Source organism: Cervus canadensis, chromosome 18, assembly GCF_019320065.1.
Source record: "Cervus canadensis isolate Bull #8, Minnesota chromosome 18, ASM1932006v1, whole genome shotgun sequence".
NCBI classification, from domain to species: domain Eukaryota; kingdom Metazoa; phylum Chordata; class Mammalia; order Artiodactyla; family Cervidae; genus Cervus; species Cervus canadensis.
Window position 1 is genome coordinate 22,076,202 of NC_057403.1, and position 17,749 is coordinate 22,093,950.

The window sequence follows — 17,749 nt, forward strand, 5'->3', positions numbered from 1 at the left end:
GTCATAGCAAACACCCTCTTCCAGTAGCACAAGAGAAGACGCTACACATGGACATCACCAGATGGTCAATACCAGATCAGACTGATTATATTCTTTGCAGCCAAAGATGGAGAAGCTCTTTACAGTCAGCAAAAACAAGACTGGGAGCTGACTGTGGCTCAGACCATGAACACCTTATTGCCAAATTCAGACTTAAATTGAAGAAAGTAGGGAAAACCACTAGACCATTCAGGTATGACCTAAATCAAATCCCTTACAATTATACAGTAGAAGTGACAAATAGATTCAAGGGATTAGATATGATAGACAGAGTGCCTGAAGAACTATGGACGAAGGTTCCTAACATTGTACAGGAGGCAGGGATCAACACCATCCCCAAGGAAAAGAAATGCCAAAAGGCAAAATGGTTGTCTGAGGAGGCCTTACAAATAGCTGTGAATAGAAGAAAAGCTAAAGGCAAAGGAGAAAAGGAAACATAAACCCATTTGAATGCAGAGTTCCAAAGAATAGCAAGGAGAGATAAGAAAGCCTTCCTCAGTGATCAATGCAAATAAATAGAGGAAGACAATAGAATGGGAAAGTCTAAAGATCTCTTCAAGAAAATTATGAGATACCAAGGGAACATTTCATGTAAAGATGGGCATAGTAAAGGACAGAAATGGTATAGACCTAACAGAAGCAGAAGATATTAAGAAGAGGTGGCAAGAATACACAGAAAAACTGTACAAAAAATATCTTCATGATCCAGATAATCACGATGATGAGATCACCAACCTAGAGCCAGACATCCTGAAATGTGAAGTCAAGTGGGCCTTAGGAAGCATCACTACGAACAAAGCTAGTGGAGGTGATGGAATTCCAGTTGAGCTATTTCAAATCTTAAAAGATGATGCTGTGAAAGTGCTGCACTCAATATGCCAGCAAATTTGGAAAACTCAGCAGTGGCTACGGGACTGGAAAAGGTCAGTTTTCATTCCAATCTCAAAGAAAGGCAATGCCAAAGAATGTTCAAACTACTGCACAATTGCACTCATCTCACACACTAGCAAAGTAATGCTCAAAATTCTCCAAGCCAGGCTTCAACCGTACGTGAACCGTGAACTTCAGATGTTCAAGGTGGATTTAGAAAAGTCAGAGGAACCAGAGATCAAATTGCCAACATCTGTTGGATCATTGAAAAAGGAAGAGAGTTCCAGAAAAACATCTACTTCTGCTTTATTGACTATGCCAAAGCCTTTAACTGTGTGGTCCACAACAAACTCTGGAAAATTCTTAAACAGATGGGAATACCAGACCTGCCTCTTGAGAAATCAGTATGCAGGTCAGGAAGCAACAGTTAGAACTGCACATGGAACAATAGACTGGTTCCAAGTAGAAAAAGGAGTATGTCAAGGCTGTATATTGTCACCCTGCTTATTTAATTTATATGCAGAGTACATCATGAGAAACACTGGGCTGAAAGAAGCACAAGCTGGAATCAAGATTGCCGGGAGAAATATCAATAACCTCAGATATGCAGGTAACACCACCCTTATGGCAGAAAGTGAAGAACTAAAGAGCCTCTTGATGAAAGTGAAACAGGAGAGTGAAAAAGTTGGCTTAAAAACTCAACATTCAGAAAACTAAAATCATGGCATCTGGTCCCATCACTTCATGGCAAATAGATGGGGAAACAGTGGAAACAGTGAGAGACTTTACATTTTTGGGCTCCAAAATCACTGCAGATGGTGACTTCAGCCATGATTAAAAGACGCTTGCTCCTTGGAAGAAAAACTATGACCAACCTAGACAGCATATTGAAAAGCAGAGACTTTACTGTGCCAGCAGAGGTCCATCTAGTCAAAGCTATGGTTTTTCCAGTAGTCATGTATGGATGTGAGAGTTGGACTATAGAGAAAGCTGAGTGCTGAAGAATTGATACTTTTGAACTGTGGTGTTGGAGAAGACTCTTGAGAGTCCCTTGGACTGCAAGGAGATCCAACCAGTCCATCCTAAAGGAAACCAGTCCTGAATATTCATTGGAAGGACTGATGCTCAAGCTGAAACTCCAATACTTTGGCCACTTGATGTGAAGAATTGACTCATTTGAAAAGTCCCTGATGCTGGGAAAGATTGAAGGCAGGAGGAGAAGGGGACAACAGAGGATGAGATGGTTGGATGGCATCACCGACTCAATGGACATATGTTTGAGTAAACTCCAAGAGTTGGTGATGGATAGGGAGGCCTGACATGCTGCAGTCCATGGGGTTGCAGAGTCGGACACGACTGAGTGACTGAACTGAATTGAAATCTGTTTTCTCAAGTAATCATTAACTTACAGGGGTCTCCCATATTTTTCTACTTACAATCCCCTAGTGGGATTAACTGTTTAATCACCTGTTCTGTCCCTCATTCTGCCCCTATCATTGGGGAGTAGCTACCTTCTTTGAGTGTTTCCCTGTAACATAATAATATTTTCTACATAGCGCTTCCCAGGTGGCTCAGTGGTAAAAAATCTGCCTACAGTGCTGGAGAGGCAGATGTGGATTCAATCCCTGAGCCAGTAACATAATATTATTTTCTACATAGGTCTCTGTGAGTGTTCTGCAAAGTTGGAAAACAATCTGTAGCCTTATATCTGTTGGATGATTGCATAAACAGAACCTTGAGAAATGTTTAATAACAGAATGGAAGAATGATAAATGCTTGTCCCAGAGTCAAACTCACTTCATGGGCCCTCTCTGCCTTCTCATCCCAAAACTACCTTGATGTGACCCCTTTCTTTGCTCTCTGCACAGGATCGCCAGCAGGAATCCAAGTCAGAGAAATCTTCTGACCCCACAAGTTACACAGGGGCCACCCCCTCTTTGGAGTTGGAGCAGGAGTTGCATTATTCCTCCATCATCTTCCGTGGGGAGAAGCCTCGGGAGAGCCCTCACTCAGAATATGCGGAGATCAGGACCAAGTGAGGCACCAGAGGCAGTATGAGCCTCAGCGTCGGGACATCCATATCCTCTGCAGGAAGGAGGACCCACAGGCTAATTCTTGGAGACCTAACACCCCCGTCAGCAGTGGGTTCATGAACCTGCACGTTTCCTGCTATACGTCTTAGGCTTTGCAATCACAGAGACCTGGGGTCACACCCATGCTCTTTCATTTATTAAGAAAGTAGCATCTTGTGACCCACCTACCCTGACCCCCACCCACCATGCCTTGGTTTCCTGCTTTGGTGAAACAGACATGAGAAGTCCAGCCTCACAGGGCTGTTGTGAGGATTAAATGGAAGTATGAAATATGCAACAGAAGTCTTGATACATTGTGACTTTTGACTAAAACACACACACACACACACACACAGAAACACACACAACCTGAAAATTGTGAGTTATGCTTTATTTGGGGATCTTACTGAGGACTAAAGCCTGGGAGACAGCCTTTCAGATGGCTCTGAGGAGCTGCTCTGTAGAGGTAAGGGAGGAACAAGGATATATAGGCGTTTTTGCTGAAAACAAACGTGTAACTTAACATCAAAAGATCACTGCTAATCAAAAAAATCAGATACCTCAAGGTAATGATTTTAGTGCTTTTCTATGTATGGGAGGATGCAAAAGTCTGAGTCCATTGGAAATCATTCCTTAGATATGCATTTTAATCATCTAGGGCAAGTATTGTGTTTTTCTCCATCCTGAGTTCTCCTCAGGGCACAGCAGCAGGGCAGGCTGCTGTGGCTGATGGCTTGATGGTGGGCAACATTATTATTTTGTTTGCACATTTCACCCCGAGCTGGGTCGGTCCTGTCCCCGGGTACCACATCGGCTACATCTGTCAGTCTCTCTCTTACTCAAAACTCTCCCTTGGATCCCTTCCCTGGCTTGACCTCCAGCATCATCTCTCTCCATTCCTGAATCTCCCTTTTCCATCCTCTCTACCTCCTACTACTCCTGCTATAGGCAAAATCTAATAATGCCATTTAGAGAATTTCCTAAAGCTTAGAGCTGACCATAACCAAAAGACTGTTCTCTCTCCTTAATCCAACAGAAGAATTTGCAAGCTTCTCAACCTGATATTCCAGGTCAGAAGTCAGGAAACTTTTTGGTAAAGGGACAAATAGTAAGTATTTAGGCTTTTCAAGCTGTATGGTTCCTGTTGCATTTCCCAACTTCTGCCCTCTGTTCACAACTATAAATCCCCCAAATGGTGCAAGAGACAACCAAGGAGAATTCTGGAAGGTGGTAGGAAGAAGGCAAGTGGGCTTCAGTTCAGTTCAGTCGCTCAGTCATGTCTGACTCTTTGTGACCCCATGGTCTGCAGCATGCCAGGCTTCCCTGTCCTTCACCAACTCCAGGAGCTTGCTCAAACTCATGTCCATCTAGTTGTTGATGCCATTCAACCATCTCATCCTCTGTCATCCCCTTCTCCTCCTGCCTTCAACCTTTCCCAGCATCAGAGTCTTTTCCAATGAATCAGTTCTTTTCATCAGGTGGCCAAAGTATTGGGGGTTCAGCTTCAGCATCAGTCCTTCCAATGAATATTCAGGACTGATTTCCTTTAGGCTTGACTAGTTGGATCTCCTTGCAGTCCAAGGGACTCTCAAGAGTCTTCTCCAACACCACAGTTCAAAAGCATCAATTCTTCGGTGCTCAGCTTTCTTTAGTAAATATTTAGGCTTTTCAAGCTGTATGGTTCCTGTTGCCTTTCCCAGCTTCTGCCCTCTGTTCACAACTATAAACCCTAAGGATGATGCAAGAGACAACCAAGGAGAATTCTGGAAGGTGGTAAGAAGAAGGCAAGTGTGCTTAGGATCCCAGGAATGGAGGAACAATACAGAGTCAGGGCACCTCAGTTCCCACAATGCAACCCACTTAGACCCACCACCATCTCTTGAACCCTGACTTAGAGACAGTCAAGGGTCATCACCATATTGTCAGGGATGCACACACCCGTCCCATCCTCCAGGGACATCCTCTCTCCCTCCTCGGGGCTCCCACAGCCCGGTCCTCCCGGGTGGGTCAGCCCTGGCCACGCCCAACTCTGCAGCCCCTCCCCCACCCAGCTGGTGCTCCCCCAGTGTCAGCCCCACCCCCACCCCACCCCCCCAGGATGCTCTGCTGGACAGATGGCTGCAGGAGCAGCAACTGGCTCAACCAGCAGAGGGCCAACCCGAGCAGAGGCCAGGTCAGCACCGCCAGAAGTAAGAGCCCGCTGGGATCAGAGCCAGGGCAGAGGAGAGAAGAGGTTTCCTGGGGTTGCCACACCGTTCCTTCCCTTTTCTCCTCCCGACCTCAGAGGGGTCCCATCCTGCCAGCGGACCACTGGCCTCTGTGTGCACGGAGCACTCCATGGGTTGATTCTTCCAGGAGGCCCCGTGGGTTTACTCGCTAGGGCTGCTTCAAGGAAGTTCCACTGGCTGGCAGGTTTAAAGAGCAGAAATTCATTTGCTCACGAATCTGAAGGCTGGAAGTCTGAGATCAAGGTGTCCGCGGGGCTGGCTCCTTATTTTTTCTTCATTTTTACATTTTAAAAAATGAACTTATTTTCGACTGCGCTGGGTCTTAGATGCTGCCGTCTTGGCTTTCTCCAGTTGCAGTGAGTGGCGGCTGCTCTTCATTGCAGGGCACAGGCTTCTCAATGTGGTGGCTTCCCTTGTTGGCTCGAGGCCCGCGGGCTTCGGTACTTGCAGCTTCTGGGCTCTAGAGCGCAGAGTCAGTAGTTGCGGTGCACGGGCTTATTTGCGCTGCAGCGTGTGGGATCTTCCTGAGCCAAGGATTGAACCCGTGTCCCCTGCGTGGGATTCTTAACCACTGGACCACCAGGGAAGTCCCTAAGTTTTAAAACAATTTTTAATTATAGTTGCTTTACAATGTTGTCTTATTCACTGCTGTACGGCAAAGTGATTCAGTTATTCATATATGTATACAGCCTTCTGTGGCCTCTCTTCTTGGCTTGTAGACAGTCGTCTTCTCCCCATGTCTCCACATGGTAGCTTCTCAGTGTGTGTCTGTGTCCTAACCACTTCTTCTTCCATGGACACTGGCCCTATGAGGGCCGACCTCAATGACCTCATGTTACCTTAATGACCTCACACGTACAGTTGTGAGAGCTGGACTGAGCGCCAAAGGATTGATGCCTTTGCGCTGTGGTGCTGGAGAAGACTCCTGAAAGTTCCTTGGATAGCAGAGAGATCAAACCAGTCTATCTCAAGGAAAATCAACCCTGAATACTCATTGGAAGGACTGATGCTGAAGCTGAAGCTCCGGTATTTTGGTCATCTGATTCGAACATTGGAAAAGTCCCTGATGCTGGGAAAGACTGAGGGCAGAAGGAGAAGAGGGTGTCAGAGGATGAGATAGTTGAATGGTATCGCCGATTCAATGCGCATGAACTCGGGCAAACTTTGGGAGATGGTGAAGGACAGAGAGGCCTGGCCTGCTACAGTCCATGGTGTTGCAAAAGGTCGGACATGACTGGGAGACTGAATGATAAAAACAACTTCTTTAAAGGCCCCATCTCCAAATGCAATCACATTTAGAGGCACTGGGGGTTAGGACTTGCATGTATGAAATTTTGGTGGGGGTGATACAGTTCAGCCCCAACACCCCATGAACAACAGGGATGCAATTCTGCACAGAATAGTTAAGCCCCTTCCCAAGGTGGCACAGCATGCATTAGGGAGCTAGGCTCGGCCCAGAGCCATCTGACTGCAGAGTGTGTGCCCCATACCCTCTCTTTGGAGGCCTCAGATGAGGCTTTGGTATCTCAGGTATCAAAGATACCACTGACCACCAGGAGCTTCTCACTGAAGGAGGGACTCAGAGAATGGGCAGGGCCAGACATGTGACCTGCAAGACGGCCACACCAGAGTCTGTAGAAAATGCCCAGGACGAGGGTTGAACATTATTATTCCTGCACGTGACAGATGAAAAAGCTGAGGCTTGGAGGGGGAGAAGGGCAGACCCACCTGCCCCCAAAGGCTGTCATCTTGCTCTCAGTGCCCGGCTCCCAGGCCTGGCGTGTGCAGTCAACACCAGGGGGGCCAGGGCAGGCGGCTGTTACTAGGTCAAGAAGCCCCATGCTCCCCTGGGATCACGTTCTCATAGCACCTTCATTCTGTTCCCACCCACTCTGGCCATTTACACCCGGGAACTCACCTTCTAACTGCACAGAGCATTCGAGTTTTTCCTCCAAACACCGAGCTGGCTACCCCCAGCTCATACTGTATCAACGGGACCTAGGGTGTCAAAGAAGTTCTCCAGGATGAGACAAACTCTGTCCTGTTCTTCCTTGGACTCCAGTCCCTGAAAGCAGAGATGCTCACGTGTGCTGTTGTCACGTTCATCTCAGTAACTAATCACCACCTCTTTCATCTGGGGTGGGGGGGACCCATCCCCATCTTTCATGCCTGGAGCTTCCCCGGCTGCATCTCCTGCCTCCCACACCCGGCAGGGACTGACTGGCTTGACTTCCAGCTGTGGACAGAGGTGCAGGGGGGTCAGATGGAGGACAGGGAGCCGGGAGCCTCCCCTGGGCAGTGCTTGCTGCTTGTGACCCCCGGCGGGCCTCATCTGGATGGTTCCTCTCCAGGATTCCCGTGCTCCGGCAGCCTGTGGGTGCCGAGTTCCTCTTTTGTGGTCTGTCACTTTCTGACCTCAGCCCTGGGCTTCCCGTTGGGGCTTCCTCTCAATCCTGTGACACCAAGGCCCCAAGACTGTCACCCCAAAGATGCTGCTGCCGCCGCTGCTGCTCTTACTGCTGTGGGTAGGTGAGCGGGGCGGGGGCTCGGCTGATCCTCATCTCGCCGCAGGGTCCCTGGCTCAGGATCCGAGATACTGGCTGGACGTGCAGCCGTCCGTGTCAGTGCAGGAGGGCCTGTGTGTCCGCGTGCCCTGCTCCGTCTCCTATCCCCGGGAAGGCTGGAAGGACTCTGACCCAGCTCACGGCTACTGGTTCCAGGAAAAGGCAGATTCCCCTGAAGATCCAGCAGTGGCCACAAACAACCCAGAACGTGCGGTGGTCAGTGAGACCCGGGGCCGATTCCTCCTCGTTGGAGACCCCCAGGCCTACAACTGCTCCCTGGACATCAGAGACGCTCAGAGGAGGGACACGGGGACATATATCTTTAGGTTGGAGAGAGGGCCTACTGTGAGATATAGTTATGCATTGAATCTGCTCTCCGTTCGTGTGACGGGTAAGGATGGGGTCAAGGGGAGGACACACATACAGGAGTCCTGAGGGTCCCCAGGGCAGGGTGGGAGGGGAACCCTGTCTTCTCATCCTGGGGGGGGACCCAGGGATACAGGATGCTGAGGAACAGATGCTCTGAGGGGCACACAGGGGTCCCTGCTCCAGTCCTGGGTCTGCTCTCTCCAGCTCTGACAGACACACCTGACATCCACGTCCAGGGGACCCTAGCATCCGGCCACCCCACCAACTTCACCTGTGCGGTGCCATGGGCCTGTGACGGGGGGATGCCCCCCACCTTCTCCTGGACTGGGGTTGCCCTCACCTCCCTGCACCCTGAGAGTCCCCGCTCCTCAGTGCTCACCCTCACTCCAAGGCCCGAGGACCACGGCACCAACCTCACGTGTCGTGTGAACTTTTCCGGAGCTGGTGTGAGCACAGAGGCGACCATCAGGCTCAATGTGTCCTGTAAGTGGGGGGCCAAGATGCTGGGTTCCCGACAGTGTCAGGGAGAGGGAGGCAGGGCCTGGGCTGCTGGAACTGGGGAGGATGGAAGAGGACACCCCACTCCACTTGCTTCCCATTTCTGATGTTTCTGGGAGGAAGGGCCTATGTTCCTGCCCCTGAAAAGGAACAGTTATGTCTGTCTGTCCAGATGCACCCCAGGAACTGATCATCAGAGTGTACCAGAAAGAAGGCGCAGGTATACGTCAAAACCTCTCTTCTTGGGACAGTGATGGCAGTGGGGTCTGTCTCTGACCTTCCAAGCAGATCTAGGGTTCAGGATTCAGATGGAAGGTGTGCGAACAGCAGGGGTGGGAAGCCCCCCACACTGGCTCCTGGGCTTATGAACCGGCCTTCCCCTTCCGCTGACCCTGTTCTCATGGATATTGCCTGGCCTCTTCCTTGCCTAATGGACATAACTGTCCCCACTGTCTGGGCTATATCTTCCTCCCAAATCCTGCCTTCTCTCTCCTTAGGGGTTGGCTCTCACTGCTTGGCAAGAGCCAGCTGTGCAACTGTGTCCATCTTTTCCCACTTCTGGGTTCAGTGGCTTCAAATGAGGCATTTGAAATTGGCCATGATGGGAGTTTTCACACAGAGGAAATCGACAATGCTCCAAACTAGGACAATATGAGCCACTAAGCAATGGAAGAGACAGACAGACAGACAGCGAGGCTAGCTTTCTCTCTGTCTTGCCAGGACCTGAAACTCTGGACAAAAGCCAGTCTCTTTCAGTCCAGGAGGGCCAGTCCCTGCGCCTGGACTGTGTTCCTGACAGCAACCCTCCTGCTATGATCAGCTGGACCCGAGGGAGCCTGACCCTGAGCCCCTCAAATTCCTCAAATCCTGGGGTCCTCGAGCTGCCCCGGGTGGAACTGAGGGACCATGGGTTATATGTCTGCCGAGCTCAGCATCCACTAGGCTCCAAGGAAGCGTCTCTGAGCCTCGTTGTGAGAAGTGAGTTGGACACACCCGGGGGAAGGCAGCCGGGGCTCCAGGGAGGGGAGAGGCGCCCCTGATCCCTCCCATCTCTCCCCACAGCCCCACCGCAGCTTCTGGGCCCCTCCTGCTCCCAGGAGGACGAGGGTCTGAGCTGCAGCTGCTCCTCCCGAGCCTGGCCGGCCCCCTCCCTGCACTGGCGCCTGGGCGAGGGGCTGCTGGAGGGGAACTTCAGCAACGCCTCCTTCGAGATCACCTCCAGCTCTGCCGGGCCCTGGGCTAATAGCTCCCTGAGCCTCCGCGAGGGGCTCAGCTCCGGCCTCAGACTCAGCTGCGAGGCCCAGAATGCCCACGGGAAACAGAACGTGAAGATCCTGCTGCTGCCAGGTCCGGGGAAAGGGGAAGCTGTGCATCTGGGCCCTAGAAGATGTGGAGAGGAAGAGAAATGGGCATGATTCTGGGCTAAAGGGGACTAGCATTCAGGGTCCTCTGTGGGGTGGCTGGGGAGGGGGGCACAGGAGGCTGCAGTCTTATTAAAGGATGGTGGACACAGCGCCGAGTCCTGGGGAAAACTGGGCACACTCGTGGGTCATGCATGTGAGAAGGCTGGGGGCTCAGGCACCTGCTTGAGGGGGGCTGGAGGTCACCCCAGGTCTCGTGTCTGCAGGGAGACCAGGACCCAGGACCGGCGTGGTTTGGGGGGCCGTCGGGGGAGCTGGTGTTACAGCCCTGCTTGCTCTCTGTCTCATCTTTGTGTGAGTGGTGGCCTCCGCTGGGGACCACTATGGGGGTGGGTGCAAGGGGCAGACGAGGGGCGCAAAGACTCAAAGAATCTTCAAAACTCAAAGCTCAGGACTTCCCTGGTGGTCCAGTGGTTAAGAATCCACCTGCCAGTGCAGGGGACTTGGGTTCGATCCCCGGTCCGGGAGGATCCCACATGCTGTGGGACAACTAGGCCCATGTGCCACAACTACTGAGGCTCACTTGCCTAGAGCTCCATGCTCTTCAACTAGAGAAGCCACTGCAGTGAGAAGCCCACGCAGGGCACCTAGAGAGTAGCCCACGCAGGGCACCTAGAGAGTAGCCCCCACTGGCCCCAACTAGAGAAAGACCCTAGGCAGCCAGGAAGACTAGCACAACCAAAAAATAAACATTAGTTAATTAAAAACAAAACAAAACACCTCAAAGCCCAGAGTTGAGGGCACTGGTGGAGTGATGAAGCCGAAAAGGAGGTGGCTCGCTGAAGTGGCAGCAGGAATGTAGCCTCCTGACATCTTGGTCCAGTGTGGACCGTGCGGGAGGAGGGCGCTTGCTTTCTGGTCACGGTGTCTGCAGTTGGACACCGGCCAGAGCTCAGAAGTCCCCCTGGACTCCCTAGAGGAACCCTCTTAAGGGCCCTGGTCTCTTTTTTCAGAGTGAAGGTCTACAGGAAGAAGCCGTTGGAGAGAGCAAAGATCTACAGGAAGAAGTCGGCGGAGAGAGCGTCGAGCCAAGATGGCGACCACCCAGCGTCGAGTCCCGCGTCCCAGGTGAGTGACGTGGGCAGCTCTCAGTCCAGTGTCTCCACTGGACCCCTCTGCCCACACAGGGGCCACGGCAGCCTACTCAGCGCTTCAGAAGAACGCGATCTTTCCCGCCGCCCCCCTCCAAGTTTGCTTTTCCTCTCCAGTTTCTTGTTGCCCTGAAATCACCCTTTCCTCTTTCCGCCACTCCCCGGAGCCTAGAATTCACCAAGTCCTGTCCATCTTCCGTTTAGCAAAGCTCTTCTCCTTTTGGCCCCTTCCCTGCTGAGTCCTCACTCTCTCCTGGGTCACTGGTCTCCTCCCCCAATAAGCTCTCAGCAAGAAGTTCCCCAAACAGCTTTTCTTTGTGGTCACCCTGTGCTTTCCCTCAACAGTCTAGATCCAACAGAAATACGATGTGAGCCATGAGTATAACTTAAAACCTAGCCATGTTAAAAAAAAGGAGAAAGGAACGTGAGATCGGTTTTTATATCATATTTTATTTAACTGAATGTAGCCAAAGTATTATCGTTTCAAACATCATGTCATCAATAGTCAACATAAAGGTACAAATTATTAATATTAACGGGATATTTTCTCTTTCTTTCTCTTATCTCATCCTTCCTTCCTTTTTCTTTCTTTGTTTCTCTCTCTTTCTCTCTTCCTTTCCTTCCTTCCCCTTGCTTTCCCTATCTCTTTCTCCCTTCTTTCCTTCCTCTGTCCCCCCTTTCTTTCTCTCTCTTCTTTCTTTCTACAAAGACTTTGACCTCCAGTATTCATTTTTGACCTCCCAACACATTTTTGTTCTGATTCACTACATTTCTTGGGTTCAAGAGCCACCATGGCTAGGGGCTCCTGTATTGGACAGCACAGGCCGAAGGAATCAAGCCCAGATTCTTCAGTCTGGTGTTCTGTAATCTGCCCCTGCCAAGTTCTCCCGCCAGCATCCTGTCCCTCCCCACAAATGAGCTTATTGTGTTCTATGATATTATGATCTATAATAAGAAATATATATTTGATCTTTATCCTCTATTCCTGGCACAGACCTCCTGGAATGCTTGAACCTTGCAGTGATGGGAGTGTTAAAGGGGTCTCTTGTTATTTTCATGGGGTGACTTTTGGAAAGTACCTAAGGATAGGGCCTGGTTGCCAGGAGAACCAAGCAGAGGGCATTGGAACTTTCAGTCCCACCCCCTGACCTCCAGGGATGGGAGAGGCACTGGAGGATTTCAGTCACCAAAGGCCAATGGTTTAGTCAGTCATGTCTGTGGAGTCAAGCCTCTCTAAAACCCTCAAAGGATGGGGTTTAGAGAGCTTCTGGGTTGGTGAACAAGTGGAGATTTGAGCAGGACGAAGTAATTGGAGAAGGCATGGAAGCTGTCCTTTCCCTATACCTTGCCCTCAGCATCTCTTCCATCTGGCTGTTTCTTAGTTAATATTGTCCAGTCGCTCAGTTGTGTTCAACTCTTTGGACCCCGTGGACTGCAGCAGGCCAGGCTTCCCTGTCCTTCACCATCTCCCTGAGTTTGATCAAACCCATGTCCATTGAGTTGGTGATGCCATCCAACCATCTCATCCTCTTGTTGCCCCCTTCTCCTCCTGCCCTCAATCCTTCCCAGCATTGGGGTCTACATAAGTTCATTTGTATCATTTTTTTTTTAGATTTCACATATAAGTGATAGCATATGTTTGTCTGTTCAACTTAGTCCACTTAGTATGATAACCTCTAGGCCCATCCATGTTGCCACAGATTGCTTTATTTCATTCTTTTCTTTAAAAATGTATTTTGTTGAAGTATAGTTGATTTACAATGCTATTAATTTCTGCTGTACATCAAAGTGATTCAGTCTTGCATACATATATAAATATATATACATTCTGTATCCTATTTCTTCCCATTATGGTTTGTCAAGGTAATTGAAAATAGTTCCCTGTGCTACACAGTAGGCCCTTGTTGTTTATCCATCCTATATATAATAGTTTGCATCCACTAATCCCAAACTTCCAATCCATCCCGCCCTCACCCCACCCCCCTCCTTGGAAATCACAAATCTGTTCTCTGTGTCTGTGAGTCTGTTTCTGTTTTATCTCATTCTTTTTTAAGTGTCATGCCAATTGATGTCGTCTAAATATTCCCCTGCCCTACACCAGGCAGACTGTCGTCACGCTTCCCTATGGTAACCACAGGCCCGTCCCCCCAACACCGTGAGCTCCTGGAGGGCAGTGCAGGTCTCCTGCAGACCTCTGTGACTCTCGCCCACAGCACCCTGCTTCTGTCCATCAAAACACAATTTGCAATTTGATAAGTTTTGAGTGTGTGACAAGTTCATACTGTCTCCTTGTCCTGATAGACATTCCAAGGTCGGGGACCTTGTCTGTGGAAGAATCACTTCACTTTGCTCCCTCTATTTTACTATCTGTAAAATGGGGATAACATTTATATCACCCATGGAGGGAGGTTGTAAAGATTCAGTGAGATGAATAATAAGAACAGACCATTATGATTAAAGGTATGAATGAATAAAGGCGTGACTGAATGAGTGAATCCTCAGGAAATGGGTGTGAAAATGGATAAGTGAATAAATGCCTTCCTCAAGCCCTGGGTTCCCTTCTCCAGACCTCAAAGGCCAGCTCAAGTCATTCTGTCTTCTCACTCAGGGTCACTTCAATAAATCCTGGTCAGACAGCCCCTTGGACCACCGGACCCCATTTCTGGCTGCTTCCACCTCAGAGAAGGAACAAGAGCTCTATTATGCAAGCCTCAGTTTCCACAGACCAGGGACCCACAACTTTCAGGTCCAGGACACCACCGAGTACTCAGAGATCAAGATTGGGAAGTGAGAAGACCCCGCCTCCACCCCCAGAAAATGCACCTCTGAGGGACATGTGTGTCAGATACTGATTCTTGAAGACTTGGCTGCCTGCTGAGCCAAAGCTTATAAGTGAGAAGGTGAAGTTCCTTGGAGTGGCTGAAGGTCACAGAGAATCCTGGATTCACATCCAGGCTTGGGTAATGCTAAGGGTGTTATGTCAAGCAAGTCAAAAGAGTTTACCTCTCTGTGCCTCAGTTTCCTCCTCTGTAAAGTGAGGATAATATTCCTCAGTTCAGTTCAGTTCAGTTCAGTCACTTAGCCATGTCTGGTTCTTTTTGACCCCATGGACTGCAGCATGCCAGGCTTCCCTGTCCATCACCAACTCCCGGAGCTTGCTCAGACTCATGTCCATTTAGTCGGTGATGCCATCCAACCATCTCATCCTCTGTTGTCCCCTTCTCCTCCTGCCTTCAATCTTTCCCAGCATCAAGGTCTTTTCCAGTGAGTCAGTTCTTTGCATCAGGTGGCCAAGGTATTGGAGTTTCAGCTTCAACATCACTCCTTCCAATGAATATTTAGGACTGATTTCCTTTAGGATGGACTGGTTGGATCTCCTTGCAGTCCAAGGGACTCTCAAGAGTCTTCTCCAACACCACAGTTCAAAAGCATCAGTTCTTCAGCGCTCAGCTTTCTTTATGCAAGCATGCACTGTGGGATATGACTGACGTGACTTAGCACACACACACATGCACTGTGGCTGCTGTTAACCATATTTGTGATACGTTACCTCAGAATGGAGGGAGATGTCAGCTTTTGATTCTACCGCATACTTCTATTTTGCCTGATTAGTTTTTGAATATTCTTAACAACATGTATTATTTTAGTTTTTTGTTTTTCTTTTCTGGTGGGGTGTGACATGTCTTATTTTTTTTTTTAAGTATATCTAAATGTAACTCTCTGGGTGGAGAAGATACTTCCCAATACATGTATCTAACAAAGGATACCTAGAGTATATAAAGAATATGTATTTTAAAATAATAAAAAAATTAAACAATAAATTTAAAAAAAATTTAAAGGAATATATAAAGAGCTTCAACAAATCAATAAGAAAAAGTCAGACAAGCAAATAGAAAGGTAAGATAGTCACATGGCCAACAAGCATACAGAAATGTATTCAACTTTTGTAGCTGTTGGGGAAATACAAATGAAAATCGCAGTGGTATGCCAGTTGCACAGTGACTTTGCTAAGATAATAAAAATAATATCAAGGAAATTGAGTGTTGAGGATATTACACGAAGTGAAATAAGCCAGTTGTACAGAAAGACAAATGCTGCATGATTCCAGCTATAGGAAGTATTCAAAGAAATTAAACTGTGAAACAGAAAGTAGAGCAGTCCTGGAGCATACTCAGAGGTTGGGGAGATAGGAAGTTACTATTCAATAGGTGTAGAGTTTCATTTTTGCAAGATGAAAATATTCTTAGAGATTTGATGGCCAACAAAATGCATATAATAAACACTACTGTATTGTGCACTTATAAATGGTTAAGATGGTAAATTTTATATCATTTTTTTACCACAGTTTTTAAAGAAAAGCATTATAAACTGGATACCAGAGGCTGGGCACTGGAGGAGTCAGTGGACAGTTAGTGTTTAATGGGTACAGAATTCCAGTTTCAGATGAAGAAAAAGTTCTAGAAATGGACAATGCCGATGGTTACACAACTTGAATATGTTTAATACCATTTAATTGCACACTTGAAAATGGTTAAATCGGTAAATTTTATATCATGGGTAATTCATCACAATAAAAAATGCTTTCTTAAAGAATATCCAGTGTTGGGACTTCCCTGGCGGTCCAGTGTTTAAAACTTTATGTTTCCAATACAGGGGGCACAGGTTCAATCCTAGTTGGGGAACTAAGACTCCACATGTCTCAAGGCATGGCCAAAAAATAAATAACATTTAAAAGAAAAGAAAAAAAAAAAAAAGAATATCAAGTGTTGGTGATGATGTGGAGCAATTGGAACTCTCCCAAAGTGCTGGTAAGAGTGAGAATAAGTACGACCAACTTCAGAAAAAGCTTGTCACTCTGTTCTAACACTGAGCACACGAGACAACCATTCAACTCCCAGGTATGCATCCAACAGAAGCGTGTATGCACGTTCACCAAATGTATCCAAAAGCTTTCACAACAGTGCTTGTTGTAATGGCTGAAAAAATGGAACCTGCCCAAATGCCCATCAACAGTAAGACAGGTGACAGACAACAAGACCCTACTGTGTAGCACAGGGAACTGTATCCAGTGTCCTGGGGTGAATCACTATGGAAAAGAATATAAAGAAGAATGTACAGAGATGTATAACTGAGTCACTTTACTGTACCAGAAATGATCACAACATTGTAAATCAATTGTATTTCAAAAAAAGAAAAAATGTTAAGACAGGTGACAACAAGGTGCTATTGTATAGCACAGGGAACCATATTCAGGTTCTTGTAACAACCCACAGTGGAAAAGAATATGGAAAATAATATGAAAAAGAATGTTGTCCTTGTTTAGCTGCTCAGTCATGTCTGACTCTTTTGTGACCCTATGGACTGTAGCACGCCAAGCTCCTCTGTCCATGGGGATTCTCCAGGCAAGAATACTGGAGTGGGTTGCAGTTTCCTTTTCCAGGGGATATTCCTGACCCAGGGATCGAACCCAGGTCTTCTGCATTCTCAGGCAGATTCTTTACCACTGAGCCCAGGGAAGACATTAAAAAGAATATACGGCTGAATCACTGCTGTGCAGAAACAAACTCAGATATAGAGACCAGATCTGTGGTTTTCAAGAGTGCAGGGAGAGGGATGGATTGGGAGTTTGGGGTTAGCAGATGCAAACTATTATACATAGAATGGATAAACACGCTACTGTGTAGCATGGGGAACTATACTCAACATCTTGTGATAAACCATCAGTTCAGTTCACTTCAGTCGCTCAGTCATGTCCGACTCTTTGCGACCCCATGAATTGCAGCAGGCCAGGCCTCCCTGTCCATCACCCACTCCCAGAGTTTACTCAAACTCATGTCCCTCGAGTCCATGATGGAAAACAAAAAAATTGTAAGTGCCTCCCTAATAGTAAAAAAAAAAAGAAAAATCCAAATGTCTATTGGTGGATAACTGGATAAACAAAATATGACCCATCCATACAATGGCACCGACCCACTCCAGTGTTCTTGCCTGGAGAATCCCACGGACTGAGGAGCTTCGCAGGCTACAGTTCCTGGGGCCGCAACAAGTCGAACACAACGGATGGACTAAGCACTACAACGGCACATCATTCAGCAGTAGAAGCACAGATCCACACTACATCTTGGATGAACCTCAAACACATGCTAAATGAAAGACACCAGCTGCAAATGGTCACATATTGTATGATTCCCATTTATAGGAAACATCCAAGATATTTACCTCCACAGAGACAGGAAGCTGATGCGGGGCTGCCAGGAGCTTTGGGAAACAGAAGACTCTTGAAGAGTCCCTTGGACTGCAAGGAGATCCAACCAGTCCATCCTAGAGGAAATCAACTCTGAATGTTCATTAGAAGGACTGATGCTGAAGCTGAAGCTCCAATACTTTGGTCACCCGATGCGAAGAGCCAACTCATTGGAGAAGACCCTGATGCTGGGAAAGATTGAGGGCAGGAGGAGAAGGGGGCGACAGAGGATGAGATGGTTGGATGGCGTCACCGACTCGTTGAACATGAGTTTGAGCAAGCTCCGTGAGATAGTGAAGGCCAGGGGAGCCTGGCATGCTGCAGTCCATGGGGTCGCAAAGAGTGTGAGACAG

At 48.2% G+C, this 17,749-nt stretch overlaps 2 protein-coding genes across 3 annotated transcripts in view; both read left to right on the plus strand.

The window, feature by feature from the left end:
• LOC122421553 (myeloid cell surface antigen CD33-like) overlaps positions 1-3,276 on the plus strand; it is a 17,455-nt gene extending 14,179 nt beyond the window's left edge. Inside the window, exon 7 of the mRNA XM_043437668.1 lies at positions 2,778-3,276. Within this exon, the coding sequence (XP_043293603.1) occupies positions 2,778-2,948 (171 nt within the window). The 3' untranslated portion in view covers positions 2,949-3,276. The remainder of the gene's footprint in view (positions 1-2,777) is intronic.
• The window catches only part of LOC122421552 (sialic acid-binding Ig-like lectin 5), a 20,054-nt gene extending 5,777 nt beyond the window's left edge, over positions 1-14,277 (plus strand). The window contains exons 3-10 of one of the 2 annotated variants that reach the window (XM_043437667.1): positions 7,781-8,164; positions 8,347-8,625; positions 8,813-8,860; positions 9,361-9,618; positions 9,703-9,987; positions 10,268-10,355; positions 11,015-11,129; positions 13,761-14,277. In XM_043437667.1, coding sequence (XP_043293602.1) covers positions 7,781-8,164; positions 8,347-8,625; positions 8,813-8,860; positions 9,361-9,618; positions 9,703-9,987; positions 10,268-10,355; positions 11,015-11,129; positions 13,761-13,943 — 1,640 coding nt within the window. In that variant the 3' untranslated portion in view covers positions 13,944-14,277. Of the gene's footprint in view, positions 1-7,678; positions 8,165-8,346; positions 8,626-8,812; positions 8,861-9,360; positions 9,619-9,702; positions 9,988-10,267; positions 10,356-11,014; positions 11,130-13,760 lie in introns of those variants that run through there. The other variant, XM_043437666.1, reaches the window with a different exon arrangement.
• The last annotated feature ends 3,472 nt before the right edge of the window (positions 14,278-17,749 follow it).